Source organism: Nestor notabilis, unplaced genomic scaffold, assembly GCF_000696875.1.
Source record: "Nestor notabilis isolate BGI_N333 unplaced genomic scaffold, ASM69687v1 scaffold2428, whole genome shotgun sequence".
Taxonomy (NCBI): domain Eukaryota; kingdom Metazoa; phylum Chordata; class Aves; order Psittaciformes; family Psittacidae; genus Nestor; species Nestor notabilis.
Genome location: NW_009941310.1, coordinates 1 through 26,158, shown reverse-complemented (window position 1 = coordinate 26,158; position 26,158 = coordinate 1). Strand labels below are relative to the sequence as shown.

Here is a 26,158-nt window from a genome sequence, read left to right as displayed (position 1 = left end):
AGCCCGGGATGCGGTTGGCTTCTGGGCTGCCCGGGCACGAGCTGGATCATGTTCAGCTCCGTCAATCAGCACCCCCAGGTCCTTTTCTGCTGAGACCTGTACCTGTGCTTTAAGATACACCTTGTTCAGCAAATGCCCTGACACACAGCAGGGGTACGTGGGGCACAGCACCAGCAGACACTCCTGCCTCCCCATGTAGCACACCAGCTGCTCTACAAGAGCGTGTTCTCTTCTTGCCTTCCCACAGGAGCACCTCACGAAAATGAGTAGGCCAATGGTCGATCTGCCACATATCCCGAGGACAGGTTATAGGTACGTAACTGTCCGGTTACTGCTCCTCTGCACGTATGCATTCACAGGGCAGGGCAATCTAACAGGTACCTGTGTCCTCAGAACTGGGTTGCAGAAGCCCTAGCTGAATGGACTGAAAGACTAACTTCCCGTTTAAAAGCCAGTTTAAAAATTATGCCTAGCTGCCTTTTTGGAAGAAATATACATCTCTCTTCCCCCGCCCGGTATTTACAGCGTAATCAAAGCTGTTGTGAGTGGCTCGACGGTTTACAGTTAAGTGACATATATTTTTTTTCTGATGTGCGAAGCTTGGTCATGTGTAAATATGATGTGTAAAAATGTGTGTTTCTTTTCAGAAGCAGTGCTAAGGAAGTTTGCTTCACTTCTCCCAAAGTTTGCTTTCCAAGCTTCCATGCCTTCACTGGCTTACCATTATGTCACAAAGAAATCGTTTTAAGGGTTGTATATCTGCAAGGTATTGTTCAGAAACTTGCAGATGAGGAACGCTTTCACACAGTGCACTTGAAAAGTCAGGTGAAATCATCTTTAAACCTCTCAAGACTCATCTCTGTCATGCACAGCCCTATCAGCAGTTAAAAGCAGGCAGACAAGCAGCAAATGGTGACTATGATGGTGCAAAACCTGCTGCTGGCTTTGCTCTCTCACATCTCATTCCACCACCACTAATTTGTGTTAGACTCCCATGAGGCTTAAGACAAGTAAGGAGGATTGTCAAGGGTTTAAGGCCAAGATCATCCTGTCTTCCTTACGCAGAAGGACAGAGTTAAAACCAAATTTTTCTGGAGTATGGGCTTAAAACTCTTGCAAAGCTTCCTATGTGCAGAGACCACCACCATCTCCACCGCTTTGAACAGAAGTGTCACTTTATTTGCCAGCATTGCTGGTAGTTACCAACATTTTTGTACAGGATGACTTGCCCTGTTTCTTACCTACAGGTAAGACACACTGTCTCCACAAGCTGACAGGGTATACAACTGGAGTCCGACAGCTACATTACAGACAAAAAGACACACTACAAAAGATGCAAAACTAAAACACAAAGTGGAGTCCCTTGAAGATGCTATCAGTTTACCATAATGCATATATGAATACTTGTTCCTTGGGACTTCAAGTTTTCAGTAAATATGTTTTCTGTAAGACATCTGCTTGTAAAGTCAGTGGAAGTCTGACCTGTATTTGGATTCAAATTTTTGTATGAGAAACATGCTAAACCTTTGAGAATGTGTATGTGAAAATCATCTAATTTAATTTTCACTTTTCTAGATTCTGAATTTATTCTAGAGACTTTGAAATGCTAATATAGCTCTTATGAGCACACTGCTCTTTGCTAAATTTTATTTTTCCAATAAGTATTAAAAGATAATACTCCCTGCAACTGTCTAAAGAAAAACAGGGGTATTAGGTGAAGGGGAGACAGAAGAAGGACCAAAAAAACCTTTTTTTTTTTTTCTAAAGCAAAAAATGTAGTGAAATTATACCAAAGGCAACAAAGCTGGTCAAGTTTTATTTTCCAAAACCTCAACCTAAATAAGTATGTTAAATGAACATAAAGAAAACAGTCAGTGCTCACTCATAGCAGATGCACAAGTTATTTAATCAAACAAGTAACAGTGAAATATTACCAGAATTATTTACATGCATATTTACAACATGTGTTCTTTATAGTTGCTAACTTTTGGGAAATATTTCCTTTTTTTTTTTTTTTTTTTTTTTTTTTTTGTGTGTGTAAGGGGTTCTACTCAATCTAACCAGTAACAGATAACAGGAAACAGTACAACTGAGTTTGGCAACAACAATAACAGAGTATCCTAGGAAAGGTAACATGATTATATGGGGTCAAAAGAAGAGCAGTTGGCTTCAGAATGTTGACATTAATGAAACACATGAATTTACTCCAACTACAAAATTAAACTACATAAAATTAGAATAAAGTAAGTTAGAAGAGTTACCAGAAGGTTAGACATGTTAGATACATTGAAAAGAAAACCAAAACTCTATATTGAGCACTGCACAAACTCTTGAGAAGCATGGGTTAAAACATAACTACATTTGTATACTCTTCAATAACACAGCAAATTAAAGGATAGGTTTTGCTTGTAGAAGTTGAAAATAAGCTTATCTAAACCAAAGACCTTGAAAGCACCCAACTTCCAAAATACTGCTGGCTTTCTCACCTATCAACATAGAACATTGTTTGTACCAGGGGGAGGAAAAAAAAAAACCAAAACCAAACCAAGAACATCTGGACCTCACCTGTACAGGTTTTGGGAAAGAAAAAACCATGAAATAAACAAAACAAAACCCCCCACAAAACAAAGCCTTCACAGATCACTTCTCATGGCTGTAATCTACAGGGGAAAAAATAAAACAAAAGAAAAATACCTCATCCAAAACCCAACTGTATTTGGATCATGCTTTTTTCAGGGGGAAAAGAAAAAAAAGTGGGTATCTTTCAAAAGGATGACTAAATCCCAGTGTATACTGGAACAAGCAAGAAAGCAATTAAGTTCAGATCAAGTTATTCTTCCCCTTTTCTCCTCAAGTGAAATTTTATGGAATAATTCCCCATTAGATTGTAATTTCAGTTATGATAATTTTAAAATAATTTTTATTGCAGCCAAAACATTGTTCATATACCTGTACATAAAATAAACTATGATTATATACACAACATTTTAAGATACAGGGCATGAGTTTACAATTTTTGGCAGTTTCTGTTAATGAAAATTGTGTAACTTTAGTACTTGGAGAAACTCAAGCTCCCTGTTTTGGTACAAATGTTTTTATCCCCATGAATTCTAACCATAAAGTGGCTTAATAAACTAACATTAATGTGTAACATCTCACTATTTTCTTGTATGTTCTGATTCTAGACAGAATTTTTCATACGCCTCTTCAATTTCTGGATCCATCTCATCATCAATGTCATCAAAATACCTTAAAAAAAAAAAAAAGAAAAAAAAAATCATTAAATCACCAAAGATGTTAAGTACAGCTTTTCAGAAACATTGATGTAGACGTCAAAAAATAAAACACATCTCTATAAACAGCTGTTAACTATGACATTTTCTTAAAGAGGATGAAGAGGAAAAAAACATGGGTACTAGGAAAACAAGTAAACAGAAACCTCAAAGGAGCATGGATATGGTACAAATAGTGACAGTGCTTGTGACCATTTTGGATCATCTTACTGTGTCCACAGTTTTGAAAACAGAAATAGTTCCTGAGATGACAGAAAGTGCAATAGTGTTTTCCATGCTTCATAAAATATAATAATGCATCTGTACTGATCTATTTGTGAAAAACCATAATTAGCATCATATTAACATATTTTTTGGTTGGTCAACACTGTAGTTCAAATACTGCATCCACTGCCTTGGTTGCACATTAATCAAAAAATCTGTTCATATAAAAAACCCTGCATTCCTTTTTGTTGATACATGAAAGAAGGCAACCTTAATTCCAAAGGAATACTGAGTAACTATGGAAGGAATACTACTTATCCTAAGGAAAGAAATGTAACAAACCCGTCCCTTTGAGAGACTGAACATTCTGTAATTATCTCTAGCTGGGATGTATATGCACATCAGTCAAGTGAATTCAGTTTGTCTCACTACCAACACTTGAAAAGTCTGCTGCTTCCTTTTACTTGCAAATTTATTTATTTTATTTTTTTTAATGCAGGAAAGTGTTTGTACATGTATATGAGTATCTGAATTCTAATTACCCCGCTCAGTTGGATAAATATAAAATGTTTCAAATTTGTGTGATTACAAAACAGCTAACCTCCATTGTAGAGCTAACTAAAAATTATTTAGTTTTATTTTTGTCAAGACTGGATTCCTGAGTCTGCAGTAAAAAGAACTAGTATCAAAAAAAACCCCTCAAACAAACCAAAAACCAACAAAAAAGAAAAAAATGAAATTATCACTCAAAACCAAAACATACGGATCTCCAGGTCCTGGCAGAAACGTTCCGTTTTCTTCATATTCTGGAAAAAAATCCTCTCTTTCAAGCAGCTCTTGGTATTTTTCTTGATAATCTGGCAAAGCAAAAATGAGATTGAATTATACATAAAACTGGTCCTCCAAATTACCATACATCTGTATGGTTTGAAAATAACCTATTTAATGAAACCATAAATGGTATGAAATGTTTTATAGAAAAATCTCCAGCTACTGTCTTTCTCAGGACATGAATCGACATTTAAGCACGATAGTTAACTTCCCAGCACAGATGTCTACGTCAAATGATTTCATGCCACACTGTGCTCAGATTACAGAAAACAAGGAAAACAAGGAAAAACCAAACTTTTTTGCTACTAACAACAAAAAAAGACTTGAAGATTTCTGGCTTTCTGTAGAGATCAAGTGCTGACGACTATGGCACAAATTCTTCTGAACAACAGGAATTCAAATACATACTTTCCATGTCAAACATTTATTTTCTTTTAATGTAGAATAAGGCATGGGGTACACAAAGTCAGAAATTCAGACATAATTTTGTCTTTTAATTTGTATGGGTTTCAGAAGTTTGAAGCACAATCAGGACAAAATTGATTATAACTTTTTAAAGATTGAGAAGAAAGATATGCTAAGCTGGTGACATACCTGGATCCGCTGCAGTGAAAGGAACACCCTCAGAAGTGTAAAATGTTGGCTCATTCTAAGAATAAAGTTACACAGAAAGTTATATGTATTTGGAGAGACAGCTTTGTAGTTTTCAGCAACGTGACTGTCTACGAACCAAATTAAATTCACATTAAATTAAGGAACGGAAGTGTCAGTATGTTCGTACCATAAAGTAGTTAGGGTCATTTTCAGGGGTAGCTTCTGTATGTGCAGAAGTTCCATGAACTCTACCCCAGTTACTTGATCGCAGTTCTACCAGTTTCAGAAGCATGTGTTTCACATCTCTGAAATAAAAAAAAGCAGCACTACGAAAGTTAGAATGTTTTGTGCTAAGCAGGAAATTGGGTTTCTCATATCTCACAAATACTACATAGTTAAATCCCCTCCCAAAAGCTCTAAAAAGGACAAAATCTGGTCCAGTCTACAGATAATGTTGAGTTAATTTTTTTCCCCTGTAAGTCTAGGTGCTTTAAGTGTCTATTATAAGACTCTCACCCTCACCACTTCCTCTGTGGTGAAGTAAGGAGCCCATATGAAACAGAAATTGCTATAGTTTCTATCAAGATACCAAACCTGCAGCACAAGTTTTTCTGGTAAAAGGACTGCACTAGGAAAAACAGGCAGATGATCTTCAAATTGTATTTAATAATCTAATTTATGCTCCTAACTTTAGCCCTCTTAATCACACTGTAATTTTGCAGTCAACAGTGACAAGTAATGTCTCCAATACATTAGGTATCACGAGTTGTATCACCCCTAAAATAAGAGAAACTGCTTTCTTCTTTTAAGCAATTCCATGGAGAAGACTCTCATTAAGGAATAAATAAAATCTTCACTTCTTTTCTTTATTAAAGAAAGTTTGTGCTTCTGTGTCTTTGAAGCCTCTGCTTATGATACCAATTTTCTGATGCAAAATTTTCCTCATCCTCCCTGTGGGACAGCTCAATTACAACCCACAGATGCTAGAAGCTACCTGTTGGCCTCTCTCTTTATGGCAAGAGATCAGGTCATAGTGCCTGGACCCTCTATAGGTTTTTAGGGAGTTTGCCAGAAGCTGAGGATGAAGTACAAAAGAATCAGATAACCTCATCCATACAGTTGATACCACTAATTTTTCTCCAGACTGCAGTAAGACCATGCTCTCCAGAAAAAACAAAATCAAACCAAGTTTCACTTTGCCATTACATTTATAGTTATTTTTATATATTTAATAATGTTACATATTTAATACTGTTAAAATAATATTTAAAAGTATAAACTATGAGATATCACCACTGTTGTCTCCTTGTATATATATACTTGCTCTTAGAAACTAAAGCAGTTAGGAAAGATTTCAAAATCTAAAATGTTAAAAAAAAAGTAATTAAAAAAAATCATTACTGTGGACACACATACCTACCAAAATACAAAATTAAAAACAAAACCAAAACTCAAACAACCTCCCCAAACCTCCTCAACTGAGAAATACTTGATTTTATACATTGGAAGTAACCCAAACATTCCCTATCTTCTCATAAACATAAGTTTTTAAAATGTTTTGGATGTGTTGTTCATTGTTCTTGAAGATTAAGGTGTTCTGTTTAATATAAAAACAAAACACTGCACATAAATTTATCTTCTCACCTGCTACAGTTTGCATCCAACACAACATTTTCAATTCTCTGAATAATTTCCTCCATATCACTTTTTCCTTTTTCTTTCCAGGCATCTTCTAAAACTGAGCCTGTCAACTAAAGACATGGGATTAGTTTTGGTTTGGTTTTTTTTTTTTTTTTGTTTTGGAGTCTTTTTTAGGTTTGTTTTTTTTTTTTTTAAAATTACAAAACATTAATAAACTGTCAACAGAACAGATTCTGTAACAATTCATAACGTTTAGATGCACTGAGCGACTACTTGAGGACTGACATTCCCAATTGCCAACGTCTGTTTGCTAAACAGATTAAAAGACCTTGTAAATAGTTTATTTTAGGTTACAGGCAGTATAGTAGCTCTATGTCCAATGTTTATGTCACCTAGAAGTTCATAACCACCTCTCTCCTTTCAGTCTTGAAATATGATATGAAACAACTCTTCAATGACATTTGTCAGATTTTACTTAAGTATATGCTATAAAAAAAGAAGACATTTTTGCAGATAATGCCACTAGCTTACCTGAGAGTAACGAACAGTTTGATAAACGTTAGAAACACTTCAGTCAACTTAGCTAGCATCACACATGCCAGAGAATTTCACCTGGGTATCTATGAGGAGCCAGGAATTATCTAATTAAGCCAGCCTGAATTTTAATCCGTAAAATCTGTGAGGCTGAAGCTGCTGCTGAGAGAGTTTAGCAGCAGATAGTCTAGAACTGCTGTGGATGAAAGCCTTTTCTGTTAAAAATAGGTAATTCGCTGCCCAGTAATTGCACAGTAGGAGTTAAATCACAAGAAAAATAATTTGCCTCTATGATCAAAGTTATAGCAATTCCTGATTTACTCAGCATAAATACTACACTTTCCAAAATGCTTGGTATGGCACCTGATGATACAAAGGAATAAAATGCAAAGATAAAAGCAAGCATCTTGGTCAGCATTTGTCAGGTATTCCAAATTTTCTACTGCAGTTCTACCTTGATCCTATACAATTAGATAGTAGCACAAAGGAGGTTTAATTAAAAATAAACATACTGCAAAACAAACAGGTAAAACACCTGTATCTATCACTATATTAAATGGAAAAGACAACAGGATACATTTACTGCTTCAGTAGTGAAGCCAAGGGGTTGGACTAGGTGATCTCCAGAGACCCCTTCCAACCCTAACAATTCTGTGATTCTGTGTGATTCTGTTTCATGAGGTAGCCCAATCTAGCTACACGTATACTCTAACATTTGTAGGTACTGTAAGACACCAGAAAACACTTTCATCAAAAAACCCCAAAACAACTGTGTTCCGTAACACCTTTTAGATTAGCACTGTGTCATAAAATAATTTAGATTGCTGTCTTTTATTTTTGAATGGATGCTGTGAAGTCAAGTAAATATTCCAAGAACATTCACAGAAATAGTGAGACCTCCATCTTTTGAGAACGATTATAAAAACCAGCAGCACTGGAAAGCCTCCTGGTTTGCATACTGCCTTTTTGGAAAGTCCTTCAATGAGCCTTGCCTCCAGCAAGCACTGCCAACATAAGGATTTGCCACAGGAGGGATCGTGCTCATTGAATACAACCTCACATTTTTGCTTTGAAGCAACCTGTTTAAACATCCAAACTTCAAATGAAAGGTTTAAACTGGAAGATGTAAAACCTCTCTTCCCTATTCACCATATCAAAAGAAGCTTCCAGAATTGAAATTCAAGATAGAAGAGTCTGAAAAATAGTGGCGTGGGAAGAAGAGGGAAAAATGAGGTAAAAACAACTAAACAATCAATCACCCTCCCCTTCCCCACCTTGAAACTAAAATCCAAAAAAATACTGTTTAGCTTTCAACTTTCATTCCTATAATAGCGCTTTCCCAACTATGATTATAATCATGGGTATCAAAGAGAAAAGTTTCTCCCTGCGCAGAGGTTACCATTTTTTTTAAGGAAAGTTTTAAGAGCAAAGAGGTTTGTTTTCATCATGAAAGAGGAATATATTTATTTGTGCAGTAGCAATGATACAGACAATACAGTATGAAGTAACTGGTACCAAGAACCTTTTGCCACAAAAAGCAGCAGATGCTAACGACTGAGCATCCTTCAGAACAGAAAACATATCCTAAACCCCACAATTCATTCAAATTGGTTACAGTTCTTCTCCCACACCAGAAAAAGCAAAAGAAGACCTGAAGTGACTGCTTACTCCTCTGCATCTTGGCTTCAGTTCTATTGCTCTTGTATGTACAGAACATCCTTGCATTTTACTTTTAGATCTTACACTACTTTTTTGTTGGCTCAATTTCATAATGGTACTAAGCGAAAAATCCCAGCTAACAAGTACAGCTTCCTCTGTTGATGATGTAATGCATAAAACCCTATAAACACTTCCTCATTTGCAGTTTTCCGCACTGCTTCCAAAGGCAGGAAGGTTAAAAAGCTTGATTATTTTTTCTTTTAAAACTACTGGCTCACCTTCAGCAGTTTCACTGCACATATCAGGTTACTGTCCACAGGATTAGAGAAGAGCGCATTTAGTAATTCCCGAAGGCCTTCCTGAAGAATTTCTGCTCGCATTACCTGTCCCTTTGTTCCTTTAATCTGCAAAAAACCCCCAACAACAACAAATTTAAGAGAGTTAAGTTTTAGAAACCAATTTAGTCACATTTTCTCTCTTGAATGCTGTATGATTTGGTTCGTGATCAACATAGTTGAGCTCTTTAACTGGAAAAATATTCCAAATACTGTAATTGTTTTAAAACACAGACTTTGAGAACACCTTACAATTCTGACATATACATAACAATGCATGCCTAGCATTTTGTTTGCTAGTAAATTGCTTAGAAAAGCTACCAAATGTCTGGCAAATGGTCCACAAAATCCCAGAACCCCATGTTCTTTCCCATGCTACAGTATGTATTCTCTGCAGCTGTAGTGGCTTACTTCTGGAAGGTGCTCATTATGTATTTCAGAAAGTACAGGAAATGGTTTAAAAAATAAATTGTATGTTCCACAGAACTGGACAACTCCTCCTCCCCCAAAGCCCTCTGCAAATTTTCCTGTGTACTTCTAGCAAGTGAAAAGCAGATTTCAAGGTCTACGTACAAACAGAAATGGAAAAGTCACACATTTATTTTCTTTCCTCATGCCAGAAGAACATTTTTTATATTGTTTGCTTAAATTAAATTGTTGAAATAATCCTGCTAAAAATATATTAATGTACACTATGGCAGTGATCTTACTGAACTCACAAGTGTAAGAGTCAAAGAAGCTGTAAGTGTACATAAACTTTTTTGTACGTGTTACAGATACAGAAAAACCCCCAACCTAAATACAAGATTACATGCTTAATGCATAAGCCAAGGGCTCAACCTTCAGAAGAAATATCTTTAAAGGCCTGCATTTTTAATTGCTCATTTTAAGGATCCCCACATCTTCCTCAAGGTTTTGCTAATAGGTCCTATTGGTGACTGGATACTGAATTACATGGGTTATCAATCCTGATCTGCTTCTGCAAGGTTGTAACATTTCCTGTGTTGGTTAAGCGTACTCATTTGGGGGTTTTGCCACTCTAAAGAAAATACCAGAAGCTGCATTCCAAAGGTGGTTGTGGTTCATTCTTCTTATGAATTCTTACACTTACAGAAAATATCTTTATAAACTTCTACTGATCTTGTCCTATTTCCTGGACATACACTATAATGAAACTGTTCTAAAGTTCTTTTAATTTATTCCCCTCTCCCTTTAGGAAAAAACAGCTCAAATTACATGCCATTTACAGTGTTTACCTGAAGACAACAAAAAATTCACAAAGAACCACATCACATGCGACTTTCTTCTTACCTCTAGATTAAGGTAGAGTTCAGCTAGGAACAGCACAAAGGCATGAAACTCTTTCTGAGTAATCTCATCTCCCCTGGTGGCTGCATCCCTGTTTTCATACTCTGTTCGACACCTGTAAAAATAAAATCATAAATCTGTAGACATCCCAATGTATTTAACATGCTACTTACTTAACAGAATGCTGGCAAGTACAATTTGTGAAGGAAATGAGAGGACTTCACAAAGACACTGTGGATTTGTCTCTTTTTAGATGAATACATACGATTACATGATGATGTTTTCAAGCGTTGAAATCGGAGATAGCAAAAGGAAATAGAGCAAATTACAACATGAAAAAATTAGAAGACAGTTACACAGTTTATATATTAGAATATAAGTCCAGGAAGTTTAACAGAGGCAGCCAAATGTCCACAAAAATAGATATACTCTGAAAGACATATTCCTCCTTTCAGGGTGCTGACCACATTGTCTTAGATGCCTTTACACTTACTCAATAAATTCTTTATCTCACCATTTTAAGTGACAGTGACGCATAGTTCGTGACACTGAGCTGTGTGGTGATATGCTGGAGGGGAGGGACGTGATTCAGAGGGACCCTGACATGCTTGAGAGGTGGGTGAGTACAGAACTCCTGAGGTTCAACAAGGCCAAGTGCTTGGTTGCGGCAATCCCAAACATGGATATTGGCTGGGTGCATTCAGACAACCCCTGAGGAAAAGGACTTGGGGGTACTGGTGGATGAAAAATTGATTATCAGCTGACAAGTACTAGCAGTCCAGAAAGCCAGTTGCACCTTGGGCTGCACCAAAAGAAGCGTGACCAGCAAGTCAAGGGAGGTGATTCTCCCCCTCAACTCCACTCTGGTGAGACTCCACCTCCACCTATGTCCAGCTCTGGGGCCCCCAACATAAGAAGGATGTGGAGCTATTGGAGTGAGTCCAAAGGAGGGCCACAAAGATGATCAGAGGGCTGGAGCACCTCTCCTACAAAGACAGGCCGAAAGAGCTGGGATTGTTCAGTCTGGAAAAGGCTCCAGGGAGACCTTAGAGCAGCTTCCAGCGCATAAAGGGGCTGACAAGATATCTGGAGAGAAACTTTTTTAAGTGCAAGGCTGGAGCACCTCTCCTACAAAGACAGGCCGAAAGAGCTGGGATTGTTCAGTCTGGAAAAGGCTCCAGGGAGACCTTAGAGCAGCTTCCAGCGCATAAAGGGGCTGACAAGATATCTGGAGAGAAACTTTTTTAAGTGCAAGCAGTGACAGGACAAGGGGGAATGGCTTTAAATTGAAAGACGGTAGATTTAGATTAGACATTAGGAACAAGTTCTTTACTATGAGGGTGCTGAGGCACTGGCACAGGTTGCCCAGAGAAGCTGTGGCTTCCCCATCCCTGGCAGTGTTCAAGGCCAGGCTGGACACAGGGGCTTGGAGCAACCTACTTTCGTGGAAGGTGTACCTGCTGATGGCAGGGGGTTGGAACTGGATGATTATTAAGGTCCCTTCCGAACCAAACCATTCCATGATTCTATAATCTAGATATAAATACAGAGGATTAAGATAATATGGCTGAGAGATAATTTTTCTAGTATTCAACAACTGTGCCAAAAATACAAGCTTACATAGCAGTTCAAAAACAGAATTAAAAAATATTTGAGATAAAGGAAAGCCAGACAACTTCTAATGTACTTTCAATGGTCATGCAGTCGATTAAGAAACACTAGAGAAACTGAAAAATCTACATTTTCTATTTCAGCTGCTTAAAGTAGAAACTTGGGCTGAGAAACAGAAGAGGAGCTCCCTGTGGTTATAATGTTAGTTTGTTTATCCCCCTTCCCAATTACATCCATATTAATAATAAAAACATAAGCAGGGTGCCAAAATGGATGTTATCTATTGGGTTGGCTTAAAAAAAAACACCAGAAACCTGATAACCCAACCGTAACAGGTTATTTCCTTCATCTTCAGGTAACAAACATTTAAAAAAACCCCAAGATAAAGTCATAATTTTGAAGACAAAAAGGCTCCTGTTGGGAAGAGGGAAAATGTAAGTATTTCCAGTTTCTCCATGGCCTGGTTTCAGCTGGGATAGAATTAATTTTCTTTCTGGTAGCTGCTACAGTACAGTGCTGTGGATTGGCTTCAGTATGAGAATAATGCTAATAGCACGCTGCTGCTTTAATTACGTGAGTACACTGGAGGAGCGAGTGAGTGGCTGTGAGGCATTTAGCTACCTGTCAGGTTAAACCACGACAGTCCTTCTGGGAGCCCAACATGGGGCACAAAGGATTGAGCTAACAACAGATCTGACCACAGTGTGTTAAAAAAAATTTACTATAAGCATTCATTATTTGAGTTTAACAGTCACTGGTCACAATATTGACTGATTTTCTCTCAGAGTTGCTGCGTGTGTTCTCGGAGTTGTGGTACGTAACATCTTACTTACTGTACATGCTGCCTGTTGTGACGTTTATCAACTCTGGGGGATGGGTTAAGGTTAACATTTTGTTGTACTTTGTAACACTGGCTTATGATACGATAAAATTGCTGCTTGCGAGACTCATCTGGTCTCACCTACTCAACCTTGCCTCGTCTCCGTAATTCGGGAGCCATCTATCGGAAGCTATCAGTAATTACATCTTTTACTTTTCTCAAAGAGAGCCAATGGCAGAGATAATATTTCTCCATCTTCCCTTTCTCCTGGAGGAGATACCTTCCTCCATCTTCCCCTTTTTCTCCAGGCTAACTATAATAGCTCGAGAATTTTGAATATTCTAAGGATGTTCAAACCAGCACGATCCTATTGCTATGTCTCCTGAATGTGTCCTGAATGTCCTCAGAGTTAAACAACTATTTAAGAATACCATCCAGAGATCAGTCCCGAGGCTAGGCAGTTATGACTGCTGCTCGGGTATGGCATACTGTTGTAAAAGTATGCCATGCAGATAGATACTCAAGTACCCAAGAGCTGGGCCACTGAAGAACATCAAAACAACCAAAAGGTGGATCAGGCTGCTAAGATTGAGGTGCCTCAGGTGGATTTAGACTGGCAACATAAGGGTGAATTATTTTTAACCCAGTGGGCTCATGCAAGCCATCAAGGAAGAGATGCAACATATAGATGGGCTTGTGATTGAGGGGCAGATTTCACCATGGACACTATTGGACAGGTTATCCATGAATGTGAAACATGCACTGCATTTAAGCAAGCCACTTGGCTTTACTATTATTATTTTTCCTTCAATTTGTGTCCTATCAGATTGTCTTTTCTTCCCAGGTGCCTCCTCCATCCTCCTGAGGGGCAGGGAGAGTAAGCAAGTGGCTGTATCATTTTTAGCTACCTACTGTCTTCAACCATGACATTCCAGAAGTTACCGCTCTGGATGAAAGATCATCGTAATGCATTGCTGTTGAAGTTTTTCATGCTTTTGCTCCTAAACACTGGTGCACTAAGTGAAACTTCTAAAACAAGAAGCAAGCCTGAAGCTTATAAAGCCAAAAGTCCTTAAAGAGAAAAAGGCTAATTTCTAAAGAATTCTGAAATAGTAAAGTGTACTGCTTCAAATGTGATGCAGTAAGATTTAAAAGGAAATAGTCCATTTAAAAAAATGTTACTTTTTTGTCAACCACACAGCCTAGTCATTATTGAACTGTAAGCCCTAGGAATTCTGTGGAAACTGAAAACTGAAGAAATGTATTCTTCTGTATTTTATGCACCCACTTCACAGACAGAAAGTCAGTCAGCTGATCAATGAATAAACCTTACACAGCAACTCCAGCCAGAAAAGTAATTAAAGAAAAAAAAAACAAAACACCAAAATCCACAATGAAATGAGTCTTGGCAAGGGTCAAAGGACAAGGAGAGTACATATATGTGCATTTAGTATACTTCCAAAGTTGACTAGCTTTCCAATTTACCCTGTAATTTGGGATCAGTCTGAGATACTGAGTTCAAAAGAGCCAACAGAACTCCAAATGGAATCCTGTTCTCCTATTATAAAATATTTTAAAATATATGTATTTGATATCCAGTATGTACCTGTGCTTTAATAATCCTCAATCTAAACTTCTATTTTATACAGGTACCTCTTTGCACATGATGCTAAGAGTTACATACAAAGTAAGAAGACGTGTAACCTGAGAAAGTAACAGGCTTAAAATGACATACTCATACTGACCTTTGAAGTAACAGCTGTCGGAAGTTCCCACTTTGTGGACTAATGGTTAGATGGTGAGATAGATAGTTACACAACCGTGCTCCCATGTACGAAAAATTTGGGACAGATGTGGCCTTCCAAAATAAAAGTGGAAAAAAATAAATTACTCATAAACTCATTATTTGGCTATCAGGAAGTATCTTTAAAAGTTTTTTTGAAAACTGCTTAACAACAAGTGATAGGACAACTGAAGAGCAGAAGATTAATAATTACTATTTGTCATGTTAATTTTTGCATCTCACTAACACTCTGCTAAATGCATTTCTGCACTTGAAAATACATATACTGTGATTTTGTGGCTTTAAGAAAACAGCCACTATTATCCTGTGCGTCTCAACTGTGCTCCTCCGTTATAACCTACACCAAAAAGTGTCTGAAGGTCACTTATAAACTGTTTATATGAAAAATCAAGAGTGCACAATAAAACATTTTTCCAAGGACACACTCTCTCACAAGGAGTGTATCAAAACAGCAGGAACAACAACAACAACAACAAGAAGTCTCCTTCATTCAAAGGGCTGTTTATCCCAGAAACTATTCTTGGCAATAATGAATGCCCAGGGAAAAAGTACAAGAACATGGCAAGTAAAGACAAATACTTTGTCCTGTACACACTCCAGCAATCTGCAGAATAGTGAACTCCTGATTCAGAGGTTAAGACTATTATCATTACAGTTAATAGCTCTTGATGAGTCTTTTTTTCTAAAACAAGTCACATTACTCTGAACATTTACACTTTTGTCATCTAAAAACAGGTGGCAGTAATGAAATTCTACAACTTAAGTTATACACTGTCTGAAAAATATTTTGCTTTAAATGTTATACTTTAAAATTTCAAGCTGGAAAAAAGCAATCGAGAATTCAACAGTGTCTATTATGCAACCTCTCTTAGAACTTAATGCAGAACATCCCCTTATTTTGGCAGTTTATTACTGTTCAATTATTTTAAACTATCTTCTAACAATGCTTTTCTTAGAGATTATTTCTCAGATACAACTTCAGTGAAAAGAGGCTCTGGTGTAAATAACTCCAGCAGCTTTGCCAAAAAGAAAACAGGGTTATCAAGAATTCATTAAACTTCTTCCATGGCTGAATCATCTTTGAACATTCCTTTTACATCTTGATCATCTATGAGCACTATAGATATGCTTGCATGCTTCTGCTTCTAACACATTCAAATAAAAAGCATTTTGCCATTAGCATGTCAATGCATTATTGCTAATTACCTTCTACAAGCAGAGAAAAATGCACTTACTGTAACTGTACTACGTGTGTAAAGTTGCTGGTAAAAACTGAAGTGTTTTTGGAAGATATAAGTTAATGTAACTAAGACAGTAAAATAGAATCTAGTTTCCAGTAAGAGGCATGTGAAATATCTAATGAGCTTTTTGGTGCTTTGGTTCAATTAGTTGCTTGGACTAAAAGAGGTGTTCCCACTTTACAAAGCAAAATACATCACTTTAATTTCATTTCTCTCTCCTGACACACACCCCCAACCAACCAACCACACACACGAATTTTTTGAACTTTGTTGCTGGCAATCCCAGATTATATCTAACTCAAAATAGTCACAATCTAAGCAGAAGGCTAATCTACCAACACCTATCTTCAGAAATTTCAGTTGGTGTATTAACTATACAACAGCCAAGATTCTTAAGCTATAATGTCAGAGTGTCCAACTTTTGGAAAACATGAGAACCAACACTTCACTCTGTACAGAGACATAAATGGGTTAGGAAGAAGAAGGAGAAGTATATAGTTAATACTTACAGACACGCTGAGATACCTGACAGACAGACAAAGGGAAGAGTGTACAGGACTTGGGTTTCATTCATTTTAGTCTTTTTCTTTACAGCTAGCATGTGTAAATCTGCCATCTTTAACCCAGGACTGCCAAGTCCATCACTAAACCATGTCACAGACAGCCACATCTACACGGTTTTTGAACACTTCTAGGGATGGTAATTCCACCACTGCCCTGGGCAGCCTGTTCCAATGCCTGACCACCCTCTCTGTGAAGAAATTTTTCCTAATATCCAACCTAAAGCTCCCCTGGCACATCTTGAGGCTGTTACCTCTTATTGTATTGCTTGTTACCGAGTGAGAAAAGATCAGCTACCTCCTGGTTCCATCCTCCTTTCAAGTAACTGTAGAGACAGCTATTCCTTTAGACTAAAGACCCCCATGTCCCTCAGCTGTTCCTCATCACACTTGTGCTCCAGACCCTTCACCAGCTTTGCTGCCCTTTTCTGGACCCGCTCCAGCACCTCAATGTCTGTCTTACAGTGAACGGCCCAAGACTGAACACAGGACTCAAGGTGTGGCCTCACCAGTGCTGAGTACAGGAGGTGCCTAACCATTTCTTCCAGGATTAAGAGGACTTCAATCGGCTCCCCATCTCTGCCATCCAACTCAGGGACTGGAGTATGCTGGGAATGGCTGGTGTGACTACCGAAGACTGAGGCAAAGGAAGCATTAAGTACCTCATCCTTGGCCACTAGGTTTCCCCCAGTATCCAGTAAAGGATAGAGGTTCTCCTTGGCTCTCCTTTTATTGCTTACATATCTGTAAAAATATTTTTTATTATCTTTTATGGCAGTGGCCAAATTTAGTTCCATCTGTGCCTTCACGTTTCCGATGTTCTCCCTCCATAACTCAACAACATCCTTGTGTTCCTCACGGGGCAACAGTACCTTCTCCTACAGATGATAGATTCTCTTTTTTATCCCGAGTTCCCACAATATCAACCTGTTCAGCCAGGCCACTAGACCAGGTTGCTCAAAGCCCCATCCAGCCTGGTCTTGAACATTTCCAGGAATGGGACATCCACAACTTCTCTGGGCAACCTGTTCCAGCTGTAACATCTTCCTGGAGCCTCCTCCAGGCTGAACAAAACCATCTCTCTCAGCCTGTCTTTATAGGAGAGGTGCTCTAGCCCTAATTGAGCGATAACACTCAATGCTTCTCTGTTGAGGAAGACACAGCCAACCAACTGGACTTGCTTTTAAGTAGGGGGAGACAGAAAAAGGCAACACTGAAGACTTACATTAAACGAGAGTCTATTTAACTTGTATGAAGTTAAAAATTGGATAAATCCCTCTTTTTCTTCCAATAAAGTTATATGGAATATGTTAATCATTGTCATCCATGTGTTCAAATAAAAGATGAGAAAACAATGGTGCCAAACACAGCATGGATAATCTTCACGTCTCACTAATCTGTTCTGAATTAAATGTCCATCAGTTCTGTACGACAGTAAGAAACTTGAGACTCTACAGTTCTGTACCATGGTCAGTCAGTCATGCAGCTTCTACCTGCCCAGATTAAAATATTCTGCAAGTATCTGCACGTAAAAGGTAAATAAGAGTTTGCATTCTCCAAGGTAGAATTCAAAAGCAACCAACCCAGAAAAGTGAAAGACACCTAAGGTAATAAATAGCAAGGGCAAGTGTGACTTCATACTCTGCAGCAAGGCCAAAAGACAGTAACAACAGCTCATTTGCTAAGCAACAGATATTAAGTTGTTTGTTCCAATGGCTCCCCCAATTAGTACGGAGTTCAGCTCAAGGTCTCTGTCCTCATTTCCACAGTCATCAATGGGACTGGACCTAGTTACCATTAGATGAGCTTTCCTTTCCCCTGGTTATGCTGTTCTGAAATAGGTATATTCCAAATGAATAAGAAAGTCTGTCAGTAAAGGAGTGTTTCCCAAGGGGTGACACGTACAGTAGGTATGAATTTAATTTTTTAAAATATCAAGGAATTAAAAGTATCTTAGTATTATGAAAAAAGTGTTTTACAGGATAGAATAAAAATGTATTAACACTGACATTGCTTAAGAGTGTGTTCAATCTTTACTATAGAAATACAGCAATTCAAATATAACTCCCTCTAACTGTAATTTCAAATCTTGTATGTGAGCCAGGAGACAAAAATTTATCAATCGTCCAAGTATCCCACACTTCAGCTACCATTTGAACTTGATTTAGCAAAATCTTCCCCCAATATGCTCCAGTCTAAAAGGAAAAATTCATTAAACTACTACATAGATACAAGTACATGACAAATAATACGGGTATGCGTACCTTGGACACTAGGTAATAGAGGCACAGTATCAATGTTATAAGACAGAATACACAGGGTACCTGCTGATAGATGAGTTCAACAAGCCCTTGTAAATCTTCACCCGAAGTGACCCAGGCATTCAGTGTTTCAGCAAACTGCTCTATTTCAGTTTCAAAACAAGCTGGTTGGTCGGTGAGGTGATTTAGGAAGTCTTGTACATATTCTGCCAAAGTCAGATAGCCATCGTATCTATCTTCAAAGGAAGAATCCTATAGCAGTGAAATAATATACCAACTATTTAAAAGGAACGTAAAATAACATTGTTACACTTACTATATCCAGAAGTAACCATATAGCCTTAGTTGCAAGTCTCTGCAGGCTTGATAGTGATCTTTGTCACACATTTTACTTCAACATTGTTAGAGAACATAAACCTCAGTGCATCAGAAAGCTCCAAGAGTCCCATCATCTTAAGAACTAGGTAACATTCTATAGAGATTAGGGTCTCCCAGCAAAACACACCAAAAGACAGATGAAAAAGAAATCAACAAGCTTGCCAAGTTGGATGCAAGATTAACTAAGCAACAAAGTAGGTATATAAGTTAAGAATAAAACTAATGAACTGAGGCTCAACATCCATTCCTGATGTGCAGACAGTGCTGCATATATATATGAACTGTAGAAGGAAAAATAATCAGGAACTTGAAACAAAGTATTCTGGGCTTACATAGAGTGTATAGTGCTTCAAAACAAGCAGAATGGGAACAAATTACAGAAATATAATAAATACAGACTAGCGTCCCCATGCAGAAAGTGTTTTTTAAAGTCAGTGAATCTGCATCTCTTGACAATGGATAAAAGATTACAGAGCATGAAATTAAACAATTCCAATGGTATTGCATTAATTTGCAGCAACTGAGGTTAAAAACCAGGCAGTAAACACACCTGCTCCCTAAAGGAAGGATGAGCTTGCACAGGACCACTTTTATCCGTGTTTACGCTCCTGCTGATGGACAGAAGGCTGTCAATTTTGTTCATTCAGAAATGAACATATGTAACGGTATCTGAAGTCAATACTGTTCTGAAGTATTACAATGCTAGCATATGAGAGGAATAGCAAAGTAAGGAGGATACTTTGTGATGTCACTAGTAATAACAGAGTACAAATAATTCACTTTGTCACACTATACAAAAGATGGTGAAAAGCATTCTTACATAGGTTTCAGAAGTGCGAGCAGGAGCCTGAAAAGGGACTGCTAAAGAAATGACTTATCATTATTCAGGACACAAGGGTAACACAGAATATCAGACCTGTCAATTCATCTACTAGTTAACAAGGAAAAGGTTTAACATATATGAACTGTAAAGAAAAAAATTATCTAAAAATGTTAGTGAGGTAACAGTTTTCTTCATTTAGTGGACATAAATACACCGCCAAGGATTTTAAGTACATTCTCGCTTTCCCCACTTCTCCCTTATTGAGAGGATGTAATTTACTTTCTGTCTTCAAAATGCCTCAGTCTCTCCTCTACTGTGAAACAACATGGATCTGTGAAAGATTTTTTCCTGGATATGAACTGTGGAGAAAGACAGATACACATTGTTGACGGTCAAGTACTGACATTAATTTCATGACCTGTGAAGAATGTGTGGGGAAGAAGGCAGACTTTCCAAAATTCTTCAAAGATCCATGTCATAAGGGTATACAACTTAAGCTAATGGGAGACACATCAATATAATAAAAGAAAAAACTAGAAAGATTTCCTATGATGTTTAATTGAGTATTTGTCTTTAGTGTTATTCACTGGGCAAAGTCACATAATACTTCCCACAAGAAACAGGTGAAAAAAAAAGGGTTTATGGAAATGGTGGCAAATTGTTACTACCCATAAGGATAAAGCTTTCAACAACCTGGTCCAAGTTAATTTTAGTTTGAGTTGGGGAATGGAGACAAGGAGCTTTAGAGGTCCTTTCCAAGTGAAAGTATCCTACCATTCTTACGGTTTGGAGCTTAAAAAGCCAAAGAATAAAGGCTAACAGGCCTAAGTGTAACTTGCTGAATACTCTATTTTGCTCAAGGAAATCAACTTTTACTAGGCAATTTCAAGTACCCCAGGAAAAGTTCTGTACAATCATAGAATCAACTTGAACTATTTTCTTCCACAGAACTATGATGTTATTTTGCAACAACTGCAGCTTAGTCATATACAGATGAACTAGCATTTCTCCAAACAACCTGTTTGAAAACTCTCCAGCCAGGTTGCAGTGAATGCTGTTGCTGTAACTAGTAAAAGAAGCTGCTCCTTCTGACAGCCATCAGGTTGTTAGGAGGTCCTCATTCAGCAGAGCAGAAGGTATCTTCCTCTCATCTTTACCTGCTAAGAATTCAGTCTTGGAGGAGAATGTCCTTGTTCTGGAAGGGGCCCAATACCATCTGGTGTACTAGTGTCTCTGTACTTACACTCTTCCCATTTTGTAATTAAAAGGCTAAACACAGAGGCTCTATACCACATTAACCTACCTGTACTAAATACGCAAATCCAAATGCAATTTAGGTTTTAGTAACTATGCCAGCAAAAAGAACAAATAGGAGAGAAAAAAGAATAACTGAAACATCATAATAAAGTTGGATATTGCTAAATAAGTAATACTTGATACTTCAAAAATAATTAAGTTTAGCCCAGTAACTTCTAGAAATAAACCACTCATGTTTCTCAGTAGCAGATTTTAACAGAGAAGACAGCACTGAGTACTTTATCAAAGAAATAAAAACAAAGCAAATCCCTCCCATTATTTTTATTAGTTGGCTAACAGGAGGCTGTAAGTTTACAAATTTATGATTCAAAGCCATGAAAGTCTCATAGAAATTTTCCACGAATTTCAATGATTTCTCAGTCAAGCTAACACGGTCTAATCCTTCTCCTTTATGTTTGATAGCTATAGGATGGGATTCTGGATTATTCACAACAAAAGATTCACCAATAATGGATAATGGATTTGCCTCTCTTCTGCTAAGAGAGGATTTGCCTCTCTTCTGCCTCTGCTTCTACTAAGAGTCAATTCATGAGTTGCAAAAAAACAACAGTGAAAAAGCTAAGTAGGTACTAAACCTTCTCTGATTTACGTAAAGTAACAAAAAGGAAGATACATGGGCCAAATCTGCTCTGGGGCTCAGTTCCTGAACATGTGCTAACTACCATCTTCCTATACCTGGTAAGTATTCACAATATTTCCACTTAGGAACTTCATCACTAATAATTAATTGTTGATTTGATTTCTCTTCAGACTTCTTAGGAACATGGTTTTCTCCCTTTCAGATTATATGCACTTAATGTATTTACAACGAATTTATTGCAAACTTAAGTACAAATGATGTACAGTGAAAATGGAATTTGCCATGGGTGATAAACTATGATTAACAACATCACTTGGAAAAAACAAGACTTTGTATAAGCAATACATTCCTTACTAACCACCTTAGCCTTGGTAGCAGAGCTAAAGGACTGATAAAAGAACATCTGCACCAGAAGGTGCGGAACACAAAACAAATACTAGAAAAACAAGTAATCAACAAGAAAGGGCAGTAGCTGGGTGAAAAGCAAATGTGGCAGAGGAAGATTTGCTGAATTACTCAATTCAGGACCCAAAAAGCTTGCTGTCTCCCCACCCCCATTCATGAAGGATATGTGCTAAAATAAAGTGCTAATTAATAATATATTTGGCAACTTTCGACCAATGATAAGCAATTTCTCTGTTCTCTGAAATGTGTATACCTGATGTACACAAAACTAAGGTGTGCTAGCTTTGTGGAGCTTCCACCTAGCACCCTACTTTGCAAAACAGCTGACAATAAAATACCTCAACTCTGAGTATACATAGTTGTTCTGCACACCAGGTAACAACTCCACTTTTGGGACAACACAAAGATTGTTGCTTATACAAAATCACCCAGCCATTCTGTACGAAGAGAAGTGGCACCCTCCTGCTTGGCTAAACATACAAATCCAGCACTGAGGCTGCTTAACCTCCTTTTGGAAATTAAATGAAGTAAAAACCAAAGCCAGATCAAATGCTGATGGTGGGATTCCACCTAAAATGATACAAATCTCACTCCTACGAAGTGAAGACATCATTATGCCCTTCTGATGGAGTGACAGCCATGTTATTATCATACACCCATGCCAGAGAACAAGTCTGACATTTCCAGCTAGCAATCCAAACCTAAATCTAGTCATCAGTTCTACTGCAGAAATCCACAAATTCTCATTGGACTGACCTCTGTATGGAAACAGATAATTCCACAGGGGTCTTTATTCCCTAAAGTCCCGGTAAAGTTTTTCTGAAAATTCTAGTATGCCTTGTGTGCTGTACCCCTTACACTGTCTTCACAGGGAACGGATAGTTTTGAGTATCAGAACTAACGGGAAGTGATCAAGTAATCTCATACGCAAATGTGATATGGACACACATAGTAATTACTATAATGTACAATCAAAGAAGAAATCATCACTTTATTTCTAAAACAATAAATGCTGAACAGTAAAAACACTGTATATTTTAGAAGAGAAATGGAGCTTTCAGATCTATAAAATTCCAGGGGATGTTATAAATGAAAGCTAAAAGGTATTAAGTCAGAAAAGCAGAATTTTCTCAAAACTTTGATTAGAATTTTAAAACTTTTTGATCAAAATCTGTGTAATAATGAAGTGCGTTAAATTTCTTATTTTTATTGTAAGTGAAATCAATCCAATCATTAAAAATTAAAAAAAAAAACAAAACCAAAACCCAACCAAAACAAAATAAAAACACGTCAAAAAGCCAAAAAAAAAAAAAGCCAAAACCATGAAAAAACTGTAATAGTGAAGGACAAACGTCTGAAACATCACTATTAAGGCCCCTGCAACATACGTGCAAATAAATGTTCTAGGTTTTGCCTAGCATTTTAAGAGGTATTTTAATTAACAGATGAGTCACATTCATAGCATATTCCTACAACACAGCAACCAGGAACTCCTACATGCTTGTGTGTTTTTGCAAAAAAGCTGAAAAGCAACACTGATGTCCTCAAAACTTTGTAATTGTAAGCATGCATTATGTATGCCAACCCAAATGGCAGTTTTTTTGGTCTTGAAACGGAAATCCTTTATTTATAGAAAACATGTAACACGTACTGGGGCAAAGTAGTCATTTTCCCCCTAGATTATCCATTCACTGAAGCATGTTTGTGTTGGCATTTCGTTAGCAGTTGTATATCGGCTATGGGCTTCTATTATGCAGGACAGTAATTCTATTCAGTAAGCTGGCAAAGCTGGTAACATTCAGATAACATCAGTTTTACTGGTGGGGAAAAGACTTTAAATCCAAGCCACCACGTTCAGCTTTCAAATCAAGTATTTTTCTAAAAGTTATTAAAAATCTCTATGTTTCTATAAATTGTTTGTTGGGTTTTTTATCACTTGATTGTATTTGTAAAAGTAATTGTTCCCACCTGTTTATATATAACACCAGAATTCGGCTGCTTGCACAAAAGGGTATTGCAAGAATTCACATATATCTTTCTCTTTACTGAAGCAGTAACACTGAAGACAACAGAGTAAAAAATAGAAAGTACCAGCTTTTATTACATGATGCATCTACAATATTGATCTGAAATCACCCTTAGCCTGGCTGTAAATGTATTAGTTATGTCGGTAGGTAACTGCTAGGAATAAGCCTAACACTATTTTTCTGCACTTTGGTGATACAATACCACTTCTAAGGAAGGAATTAAAAGTCACAGTCAATAACACCCATTGTAGAACAAATTTCAAAAAGGTAAAGTCTGTGCTTGGAAAAGCTAAAGTTCAAGCTTTCTCCCACACTTGCTTCAAAAACTGTGAAATCTGCATAAATGTGTATTTAAGCCTTTACTTAAAATCTAGTGCAGATATAACTACAATAGAAGTAGTTGCAAAAAAGACGTAATCAATGCTTGGAAAATCAACAAGTAACATGGTTATCTGCAGCAAGCTTTAGCAGTATCTCTCATGCTAAAGGCTCCCACATACACCATAATATTCACCCATTACCACTTAACATTCTGACTTGGAGGTTATCACCAGTTTCTGGAATCTCTTCAGCAAATGCAGCACTCAAGTTATCTGATTATACAAGATCTCAGGAAAACATTAATTTGAATACAAGCAAAGTGGCATATACTAAGAACGAAGATAAACACTCACTGCAAAATTCTGATTGAAGTTATGGACGTATCCTGGTGGATAAAACTCAGGTGCTTTAACAGACAAGTTTGATGTTATCACAGGAGCTGCAGCCACCTGAGGTTCAGCCATTTCTGGTCCAGAATCAAGAGCTGTAACTTTATCTTGTGATCCAGATGAAATTCCTGTCTGTGGCAGGTGTTCTGAAAAATTTTTGTTGAGAGTTTTTCTTAGAATTTACTAAATTAGTATGTATTCACATAGAGTACACACATAATACACATTTTTTATTTTAAATATACTTTTAATATAAAAGTGCTTTCAAGTTTACTTCAAATATATTTTTGTTTTTCTTAAATATGGATAAGGTTTTTACATTAGCAAACTCTAGGAGTCTTTCTACCTAACAGAAATAACCACAATGTTCATATGAAAGAAAATAAAAAAAGGAAGGATAAAAAAAGGGGGGGGAGAAAGTGCTCTCTCCTCTCCCATGAAAACATTCTTTCTGAAAGAGCTAACCTGAGAAACTAGCAAACCTGCTTATTGCTTGCTCACCTTGTGGGTTTTCCATACTTTTCAGATAGAAATTCAAGACTCTGAAGTTCAACAACTGGAAGACATCACTAATTTTTAACAGAATTCTCAAAGACATTTAGCTGTTATTCTCATACACCATTGGCAAAAAAAAACCCAACCAAAAACCAACCAACAATGAAAGTAGGAGTACTTTTAAAACAGTTATTTCCCACGAGTTCCAAATGTATCTTTATGGATTAGCTCCTCTGTTTATTGAAAACAGAACCTGATACCTACCTGAAAAAGCTAACCAACAAACAATGCCTTGTATTACTCTTAGATCGTGTTTATTTTCTGGCAAACCTTTAGGCTGGAGTTCTTCAATAAGGGGAAGGCTGAAACCATCTGCCGTCGGTTTAACAGATGGATAAAATGCACACACAGATGTGAGGGCCCAGAAAGGGGGGAAATGGACAGAGAGGTGTTGTGAGCGGCTGCAGTGCCACATCACACCTTTACCTGAGCACAGGCCCGTAACACAGAAACACGGCCGCTCTTCTAAGGAAAGGTGCAGGTGCCCCCACGCAGCTCATCTCGGTGCCATGCCGAGAGGAGCCAGGCAGGTGGCTGGCGTGCGCAGCGCGCCGGCCCTCAGGCCACGGTGACTCCTCCGCCCCTAGGTATGGGGGTGCGAAAAATCACACATCCCCGCGCCTGGGCCGCGGCGAGGTGGGGCGAACCCCCACGGCTCCAGTCTCAG

The 26,158-nt window shown here is 37.6% G+C and overlaps 1 protein-coding gene across 2 annotated transcripts; it reads right to left on the bottom strand.

The window, feature by feature from the left end:
* Nucleotides 1-2,851: 2,851 nt before the first annotated feature.
* Nucleotides 2,852-25,798, bottom strand: PAIP1 (poly(A) binding protein interacting protein 1). 2 transcript variants are annotated; one of them, XM_010020804.1, is made up of 11 exons: nt 25,696-25,798; nt 24,901-25,082; nt 18,760-18,948; nt 14,576-14,688; nt 10,403-10,514; nt 9,035-9,160; nt 6,567-6,673; nt 5,110-5,227; nt 4,923-4,977; nt 4,261-4,354; nt 2,852-3,249 (listed from the first exon to the last, which is right to left on the bottom strand). In XM_010020804.1, the coding sequence occupies exons 2-11, from the start codon at nt 25,009-25,011 to the stop codon at nt 3,159-3,161; spliced, it is 1,116 nt and encodes a 371-aa protein (XP_010019106.1). In that variant the 5' UTR covers nt 25,012-25,082; nt 25,696-25,798; the 3' UTR covers nt 2,852-3,158. The 2 variants fall into 2 exon arrangements, with proteins under 2 accessions (XP_010019106.1, XP_010019105.1); XM_010020803.1 differs by lacking the exon at nt 25,696-25,798 and having other exon boundaries at nt 24,928-25,011.
* Nucleotides 25,799-26,158: the final 360 nt, after the last annotated feature.